Here is a 9,711-nt window from a genome sequence, read left to right as displayed (position 1 = left end):
AACTTAGTTCCAATGTAACTAAAACCCAATTTTGGGCTCTTTGGGCTTCTCAAAATGATGCTTGGACGTTTGGGCCATTGATGGACTTTAAAAGTTGCACTTTTGGATCAATTGGACCAAGCTATTCATTTGGACCTTGGGTGGATGTGATAAGACTATATCCAAAAGTGGTTTTGGGCCAAAATTGAAGGTGCAATGCTTCCTTTGGCTTGGGATTTGCTAGAACTTTATTCTTCTTGGCTTCAAAGGTTGCATGGAGACTTAAGGATGGCTTGGAACCCAAAAATGATAATGGAGCTGCGTATACATCATCCTCCCCCGGTTGAGAAGGATTTGCCCTCAAATCCTCAAGATGGCTACCTTCCACTTGCTGACCATTCATAAACAAGCTCTCTTTCTTGACTTCTTTTCCCTTAGTAGCCTTATGAACTTGTTGTGGACTAAGAGAAGTTAAAGTGATAGTCTTGCCATTGAATTTAAAGGAGTAAGTGTTCTTCTTGCCATCATGCTTCACTTCCCTATCAAATTGCCATGGTCTTCCCAACAACAAGTGACAAGCATCCATAGGAATCACATCACACAAAATCTCATCACTATAATGCTTACCAATGGAGAAGGAAACAAGCACTTGTTTGGCTACTTGGAGGTTGGTCCCATTACTCAACCATTGGATCTTGTATGGTTGAGGATGAGGTATGGTAGGTAATCCAAACTTTTCCACTAAGCTAGATGAAGCTACATTTGCACAACTTCCACTATCTATAATTAAAGAACACACTTTATCTCCAATGGTGCACCTTGATTGGAAAATGTGGAGTCTTTGCTCTTCTTGAGGAAGAGGCTTGACATGCAAAGCTCTCCTAATAACTAGCAACTCTCCTTCATCAGCTCCTTGTAGAATTTCTTCTTCTTCCTTGTTGGCTTCATCACTTTCATGGCTGGAAACTTCACTTTCTTCTTCTTCTTGAAGAGACTCCTCAATTGCTTGTATCTCCATCAAGGATAAAACTCTTCTATTAGGGCATTCAGCTTGGAAGTGTCCATAACCTTGGCATTTAAAGCACTTTTTGTTGGAGAGGTTGGTCTTCGCCATATTAGGCTTGTCCTTAGTTGGTTCCACCATTTTTTCCTTGCCTTTCTCCTTGGAAGAAGAATCAACAACATTTGTGTAGGATGGGGAACCTTTATGGAAGGTAGTTCCCTTGGTAAAAGATATGCTTTTGTTAGATAATGTCCCTTTGGAGAATGACTTGGAAACCATGCGCTTCATGGCCTTCTTTTGCTTCTCCACTTTAATAGCCAACTTACACACATCTTCAAAAGTGCAATATGGTTGCAATTCTACCATATGAGCAATGTCTTGGTTTAAGCCACCAATGAATCTTGCAATGGTTTGCTCTTTCACTTCCGGCAGCTCACTCCTTATTAATAGCTTCTCAAACTCCCTTATGTAATGCTCTACTCCATCACTTCCTTGCTCAAGGGTGTGTAGCTTGAGGTAAAGATCTTGTTTATGGTTGTCTGGAAGGAATCTTCTCTTCATAAGCTTCTTTAGTTTCTCCCAAGATCTCACTCTCTCTTTACCATCCCTTTCCCTTTGCTTCTTAAGATTTTCCCACCACAAGGATGCATAATCCTTGAATTTCAAGATGGCAAGTTTACATTTCTTCTCATCCGAATAGCCCTTATATTCAAAAACTCTCTCTATAGCATGTAACCAATCAACAAAATCATCCGGACTCATGCTCCCTTCGAATTTCGAAATTTCAATCCTTAAACCCCTATCATCATCCTTTTCTCTCCTAGGTGGCCTCTCTTGCTCTTCCTCACTTGAATAATCATGAAGCATCAATTCCTCCCTATGATGTCTAGGAGGAGGAGGGGAAGGTCTAATATGTCTTCTTGGTTGATGTAGTTGGGTTGGGTGAGGTGGAGGAGGGGGTATTTGGCTTTGTGTTAAAGTTTGGGGCTGTGATAAGGGTGCCCGACTTTGAGTGAGGGTCAAGTCTCTCATCATTTGCATCATTTGATTCATTTGGTCCTTGATGGCCTTAAGTTCTCCTTTGACCTCTTCTTTTCATGCCATGTTGGCAAATTCCCAAGGATGAGGAGGTGAGGAGGATGAGGATGAAGTTCTTTTATGGGACATTTGTGGTAATGGCTAGTAGGTAAAGGTTAATGGTTACAAGTGTTTAGGTTAAGGAAGACTTGTGTTTAAGGCAAATTAAGGTTCTGTGAATAGTAATTTGTAGTGAACAGTGAATTCCGGGGAGGTGAACAGTAGCTCCGGGAGATAAAAATCAGTCAACAAATCACACAAACAACCTAGGATCTGATACCAAATGGTGCATATCCATCAAGGCAATGCAACAATTCACAAACTCAAATCTGGAAATTAATGTTCATATGGCACAGTATCAATTTATCTTTCAATTTTAACCAATCAAATGAACTTCAAATCATACAACTTATAGATCATTGGAAAGGGCATTCAAAGAGCTTTCTAATGATATATAATAGCGATCACAACTCATTCAACAAGGCATTCAAAACTTGTCTCAAATTTTGCTGGCAAAAACTAGAAATTGCAAAATCATACACCGTGAACAGTATCCGAGGCATACAACACATTCAAATCTTCACACTTTGGATTTCAAGGGTAACAAGAAAATTAACCAAGGCATAAAGGAAAGTTCCACCAACCTTGGGGTCTTCCACCACCAATTCTTCCTCCAAGATGAATTGGATAAAGGAAATGAGAAAAAAAGCCAACAAGATTTCCTCAAATTTTCATTCAAAAGCAAAACCAAAACGTTTACAAATAAAGATCCACCCCTTTATATAGGAGGCATGGATGGCAATGATACAATATTTCCCACAAAAGTCAACTAAAATGGTATGAATTAAGCTAAGCCATTCATTCTAAACCAAGCCCATACATAGTAATTAACTAAAGACAAAAGTTAGTTGCTATGTCACACAATTTTAAAGATTAAGAATAAGCTTTGCGATTGATATGAAAACTCTCTCTCTAAAAAACATGCTCTCCCTTCTCTCTAAACACCACATCCCCCCTCCTCCTCCCCCCCTTTAGTCTTTGAGTTCTTCATTCTTGGCTGTGTTGGTATCTCTTAGTTTTCTATCCTCCGGTCCGGTGACCAAGGTCACCGGCTCTGCTCCCTCCTCCGGTTACTGTTTTATTCTCTTTTCTTTCTTTCTTATGGCGACTGCTCTAGAGTTTTTTTATTCTTATTTTGAAGGTGCTGTTTTTAGAGCAAGTCTCTTCTAAGTTTTCCGGTTTCAATCTCACTCCTGTTTTTCGGTTTTCTGCTTTCATTTCCGGTGGTTCTTCTTTTCCGGTGTTAAGCTTAGTAGCTTGGTTGGTGGTGTTAGCTTCCCTCTCTCCTGAAATTCAAATTTTGAAACTTTGCTTGTAGTTTGCGCAATTTCCTCTTTGGTGCACACTATTTTGTTCTTTCCGTGGCAGTCTCCTCTTTTCCTTTTCAGGAAAGTTTAGTCTGCTGTGCCTATGGTCTGCTCTACTCTGTGCAGGCTGGTTCTTGCATAATTTTAGCTAGGCTCTCATCATCTTTCTTTCTTTTCCTCCCTCCCTCTTCCCTCATTCGCCAATTACCTTTTTTAGTATGGAGTCTTCTGGTCAAGAAAAGTCTACTGAAACTCCTTTGGTTTCCGTTGGTGTTAAAGATAATAAGGCTCCTTGGAGCTCCCTCTTTTCCCCAAAGGAGTCTTGTACTAAGCTGGAATATTATGAGCCTAAAGGAAGAGATGCAAAAGGGCGTGTGTGTGTTGCCCCTCCACTAGAAATTGCGGAAGAGGGTGCTACAAAATGGAGAACCTGCGCGGTGGGTTTCTTCCTTGGCAAAAGACCTCCATTCTTGACTGTTAAAAGAGCACTTGAGAAGATATGGGCATCATATGGACTAAGTGAGGTTATGACCTCTGGCCAAGGAGTTTTTATACTAAAATTTCAAGACATGGATGGAGTCTCTAGAGCGGTGGAAGTAGGACAGATTACAATTGGTGGACAGCCGTTTATAGTTCGGAAATGGACTACAAACCTTCCCATGATGATCAATGATGTCAAAAAGGTGGCTATATGGGTGAGATTGTATGGCATTCCACTTGAGTTTTGGTCTCCAAAAGGACTTAGCTACATAGCAAGTGTCATTGGGAATCCTCTTTATATGGATGCTGTTACGGAAGGAGGGACAAGATTAGAGTTTGCACGGATATGTATTGAGATCAAAGTGGATGCGGAATGCCCGGAGACTATCAACTTAACTCTTCCAAATGGTGAAAACTTGGTGATCAATGTAGAGTATAGTTGGAAACCACTAAAATGCAATGGGTGCCAATGCTTTGGACACTCCACTGCCAATTGTCATTTTGCTCCGAAACATGAAGGTAGCTCATCTTCATGGAAAAACCTCAAGGTTGGGGATGGAATGATAACAACAAAGAAGCTAAATGGGAAAGACAGTAAACTAAAGGTGGCAAACGGCAATGACAAAAAGGCCAAAGGTAAAGGCGTGGAGTTTCATAATTTGGGGGGAAACACAAATAAGAACAATAGATATTCAGCATTAGCCAACCATGAGTCCAATGAGCAAATCAAAAGGAGCACAATGATGGAAGAAGAGGTCAATCCGGAGAAAACCAATGAAGAAGTCATATCGGCAGGAAAAGAAAAGTTGTATGAAGCTAGCACTTCCAAGAGTAGTCAAGTTACAACAGCAAAAGGGATAGATATGGAGGTAGAAGGAGCTAGTACAAATGGGGGGGAGGACTTGGTAATTGAGGGCTCTCCAACAATAGTCCCATTCGGAGGAAAACTAAAGGTGGATGAGATGGATTTTAGGAAGAAGGAAATGGATGAGAAGACTAAGAACTTGGGGAAAAAATTGGCAAAGCTCAAGAAAGCTAATTCCCCTCCACTATCATCCAAATGACAAAGATAGCTTGCTGGAACATTAGGGGCCTCAATGCTCCTATCAAACAAAGGGAGGTAAGGCACTTTATCAAGCATAATAACATTGAAATAATGGCTGTGTTGGAAACTAAAGTGGGGAATGATAGATTAAGTATAGTGAATGGTAATATTTGGAGAGAGTGGGAGAATGCTAATAACAATGATAGTCACCCTAATGGGAGAATTTGGGTAGGATGGAATAAGGATACTATCAGTTTTAATGTCATTGAGAAAAATCCGCAATTCATACATGGGGAGGCTTGGTTAGTAGAGGAGAACTCTCTTATAGCCTTAACTATGGTCTATGGGTATAATCAACCTATGGAAAGGAGAAGATTATGGAAGGAAATTGATAGGCTCTCCAATGGGATGGGGAACAAACCGTGGCTAATAATGGGGGACTTTAATGCAATTAGGGGTCCAAGTGAGAAAATTGGAGGAGTATCATGGGGAGATACTTATAGTGATGACCTAAATAAGTGTTGTGAGGAAGCAAATCTAGAAGATCTTCGGTACATGGGAAACCAACTCACTTGGAGTAATTGTAGTGAGGGACATAGGAGGATAGCATGCAAGTTGGATAGAGCCCTTGTAAATGAACAATGGAAAGATGTTTTTGAGGAATCCTTTGCCATGTTTCTTAACCATTCCATCTCTGACCATTCCCCATGCATTGTGACGTGTGGAGGTGGTGTAAGGAGGAGGAGGGTCCCTTTCAAGTTCTATAACATGTGGGCAACACATGATAATTTCCTTAATATTGTGAGGGAGTCTTGGCAAGAGGATGTAGAAGGCATCCCTATGTATAAGCTCATCAGCAAGCTCAAGAGATTAAAAAAGGTTCTTAGGAGGCTAAATAAGGAGGGGTTTTGGAGAATTTCAGAGAAGGTGGAAGAAGCAAAAGGAAGGCTGGAGGATGTTCAAAATAGACTTCAAAGCAGCCCACTAAATGAAGATTTAGCTAAGGAAGAAAAGGTTTGTTTGGAGAACTACAAAAATCTAAGTGAAGCTGAAGAATCTTTAGCTCGCCAAAAAGCTAAAGTTCATTGGCTTCAAGAAGGAGATCAATATTCCAAGTTTTTCTTCAAATGTATCAAAGCCCGTAGGAGTAGGAACTCTATAAATGGGGTGTGCCTAGATGATGGAACCTTTGTTAGTAATATGGAGGATGTTAAAGAGGAGTTTGTGAGCTATTTCAAAAAGGTCCTTAACTCCATGGTTTCATGCAATTCCAATGTAGAGGAAATTCAAAGGCTGCTTAATTTTCAAATAGAGATTCAAGAGAAAGAAAACATGATCAAGGAAGTGGGGGAAGAGGAAATCAAATCCATTATCTTTGCCATGGACAACAACAAAGCTCCGGGTCCGGATGGGTATGGAGCCTTCTTCTTTAAAACCACTTGGGAGATTGTGGGGAATGATGTGATCAAGGCAGTCCAGCACTTTTTCTCTTCAGGCCATCTTCTCAAGGAGGTAAATTGCACTATCTTAGCTCTTGTCCCTAAGGTTGCTAACGCTTCAAGGTGTATGGAGTATAGGCCGATAGCTTGCTGCAATATAATCTATAAGTGCATTTCAAAGATCCTTGCAAATCGTCTCAAAGCCATACTTCCGAGTTTCATTGATAAAGCCCAAGGAGCATTTGTGGGAGGAAGGTGCATTGGAGAGAATATTATGTTGTGTCAAGACCTAATGCATAATTACCATAGAGTGAGCAAAGACAAGAAGTGTGCCATGAAGATTGACTTATTGAAGGCATATGATACGGTTCATTGGGACTTCATCCTTGCTATTCTTGAAGCAATTGGTTTTCATGGAAAATTCATTGGATGGATTAGGAGCTGCATCTCAACCCCCTCTTTTTCTTTGGGAATAAATGGTGAATTGGTGGGATTTTTCAAGAGTTCTCATGGGCTTAGGCAAGGGGACCCTTTATCCCCTTACCTCTTTGTCATGGCAATGGAGATCCTCTCACGGATGCTTGGAGAACTCAAGAACATTCCTTCTTTTGGCCATCATTGGAAATGTAAGGAAAACAACATAACTCATTTGTGCTTTGCCGATGACCTTATTTTGTTTTGTAGGGCAGATGTTGAATCGCTTACTCTCATGAAAAGTTCCCTAAAGCTTTTTCATGAATGGTCCGGTCTCCAAATGAATTGCAACAAAAGCAATATATACATCTCCGGATTACCCCAAGAGGAGAAGATCAAGCTTGCGGACTCTATCAATGTGGAGGTAGGAGAATTGCCTTTCAAGTATCTAGGAGTTCCAATAACTTCTTCAAAGCTTAAAAGAAGTGATTGCAAGATGCTCATTGATAAGATTGTGGGGAGAATTTATTCGTGGCGGAATAAGTCCTTATCTTATGCGGGGAGATTGTTACTTATCAAGGCTGTCCTATTTAGCATTCAAGTGTATTGGTCTTCTATATTTATTCTTCCTTCAAATGTACACAAGGAAATAGATGGAATATTGAGGGATTTTCTTTGGAATGGTGCTGCCATGGATGGAAGAAAAGCAAAAGTTGCTTGGGAAGAGGTTTGTGTGCCTAAAGAGGAGGGAGGTCTCGGCATTATGAGGTGCAAAGTGTGGAACAAGGCTGCCATAACAAAGAATATGTGGAAGATCCTCCTTGATAAGGGGAACTCACTATGGGTGGAATGGATTAAGGCAAACAAGCTTAGAGGAAAAAGTTTTTGGGAGATCAAACCGAATAATGAGAGCTCATGGGTTTGGAGGAAAATTTTAAAACTTAGGGAACAAATGAAAACCAAGTTCAAGAAAGTCATTGGCAATGGGGAAAACACCTTTCTTTGGCTTGATAATTGGCACCCATTTGGACCATTAATGGACAAATTTGGGAACCGGATTATCTATGATTCCGGAATTCCTAAGCATGCTTTAGTAAAAGAAGTCATTGATGAGCATGGGTGGAAATGGCCAGCAGCGAATTCTTGCCACCTCATGGAGATAAAGGGAGCTCTCCCTTGCTGCCCAATGGGAGGGGAGGATGCTCTAACATGGGCTCCTAATTCTAATGGCAAGTTCACAATCAAATCGGCATGGGAGATTATGAGGAGTAGGAAGGACAAGGTAAGTTGGCACAATATTGTATGGTTTAAAAGGCATTTCCTAAGACATTCATTCATTGTATGGTTGGGTATTAGAGGTAAACTAATGACAAGAGATAGGTTAGCAAGAATTGGCCTTATTTCCCACAATGTATGCCCATTATGTAAGGTGGATCCGGAAAGCATGGACCATCTATTTTTTAGGTGTGTTTTCAGCTCCCAAATCTGGAATGGAATGCTCAATCTTTGCCATCAACAAATCATGTATAGCTCATGGACTTCAATGATCCCGGAATTAGCAAACAAATGGAAGGAAAATAGCTTCAAGAATATTGTGAGTAAGCTTTGCTTTGGGGCAGCCGTGTACTACATTTGGAAGTCTAGGAATGATACTTGCTTTGGAAGAGCCGGATTACCAAGGGAGAGAGTCCGTATGCTTATTCAAGAAGGTGTTAGAGTTAGAGCTTCATGCTTGAGAAAGGTTACCAAGTCTAGAGAAAATATGATTCTTGCAAACAATTGGGATATTCCTCATACAATCTTTGAATAGATGGGGTGGAGTTGGCTTGTAGTATGTTTTGGTTTTGAGTTGTAAGGTCTTGCTTTGTGTTTTGTAGCAATTGGTTGGTAGGTAGGTGTTTCGGCATAACCAAGGGACTTGTCTTTGGTATGCTTGTGAGTTGTGTTGCTTTGTGTTTGTGATGTATCTTTGGTTTATTTGTTCCATAGGTTGAATGGTGTGAGCGTTTGTTGTCTCGGCATAACCTAGGGGCTTGTCCAAGGTATGCTTGTGTTTAAGCTTATTCTAGGGGTTTTGTCCTAGATAGGCATTTGTACATCTTTCTTTGGTATAAAATTACTATTACTTACCAAAAAAAAAAGTTAGTTGCTTTTTTCTTAACTTTAGGAATGATGTTTCCTAACTAAAACAACTAAATTCTAACTTAGTTCCAATGTAACTAAAACCCAATTTTGGGCTCTTTGGGCTTCTCAAAATGATGCTTGGACGTTTGCGCCATTGATGGACTTTAAAAGTTGCACTTTTGGATCAATTGGACCAAGCTATTCATTTGGACCTTGGGTGGATGTGATAAGACTATATCCAAAAGTGGTTTTGGGCCAAAATTGAAGGTGCAATGCTTCCTTTGGCTTGGGATTTGCTAGAACTTTATTCTTCTTGGCTTCAAAGGTTGCATGGAGACTTAAGGATGGCTTGGAACCCAAAAATGATAATGGAGCTGCGTATACATCATCCTCCCCCGGTTGAGAAGGATTTGCCCTCAAATCCTCAAGATGGCTACCTTCCACTTGCTGACCATTCATAAACAAGCTCTCTTTCTTGACTTCTTTTCCCTTAGTAGCCTTATGAACTTGTTGTGGACTAAGAGAAGTTAAAGTGATAGTCTTGCCATTGAATTTAAAGGAGTAAGTGTTCTTCTTGCCATCATGCTTCACTTCCCTATCAAATTGCCATGGTCTTCCCAACAACAAGTGACAAGCATCCATAGGAATCACATCACACAAAATCTCATCACTATAATGCTTACCAATGGAGAAGGAAACAAGCACTTGTTTGGCTACTTGGAGGTTGGTCCCATTACTCAACCATTGGATCTTGTATGGTTGAGGATGAGGTATGGTAGGTAA

At 40.5% G+C, this 9,711-nt stretch overlaps 1 protein-coding gene across 1 annotated transcript; it reads left to right on the top strand.

The window, feature by feature from the left end:
- Positions 1 to 5,062: 5,062 nt before the first annotated feature.
- Positions 5,063 to 8,862, top strand: LOC123193108. The gene is made up of 6 exons (XM_044605899.1): positions 5,063 to 5,965; positions 6,422 to 6,909; positions 7,075 to 7,228; positions 7,451 to 7,663; positions 7,889 to 8,086; positions 8,794 to 8,862. Exons 1-6 carry the CDS (start codon positions 5,063 to 5,065, stop codon positions 8,860 to 8,862), a joined length of 2,025 nt encoding a protein of 674 aa, XP_044461834.1.
- Positions 8,863 to 9,711: the final 849 nt, after the last annotated feature.

The sequence above is a fragment of the Mangifera indica genome, chromosome 12, assembly GCF_011075055.1.
Source record: "Mangifera indica cultivar Alphonso chromosome 12, CATAS_Mindica_2.1, whole genome shotgun sequence".
Taxonomy (NCBI): domain Eukaryota; kingdom Viridiplantae; phylum Streptophyta; class Magnoliopsida; order Sapindales; family Anacardiaceae; genus Mangifera; species Mangifera indica.
The sequence above is the reverse complement of the archived record's forward strand: the minus strand, read 5'-3'. Positions and strand labels throughout refer to the sequence as shown.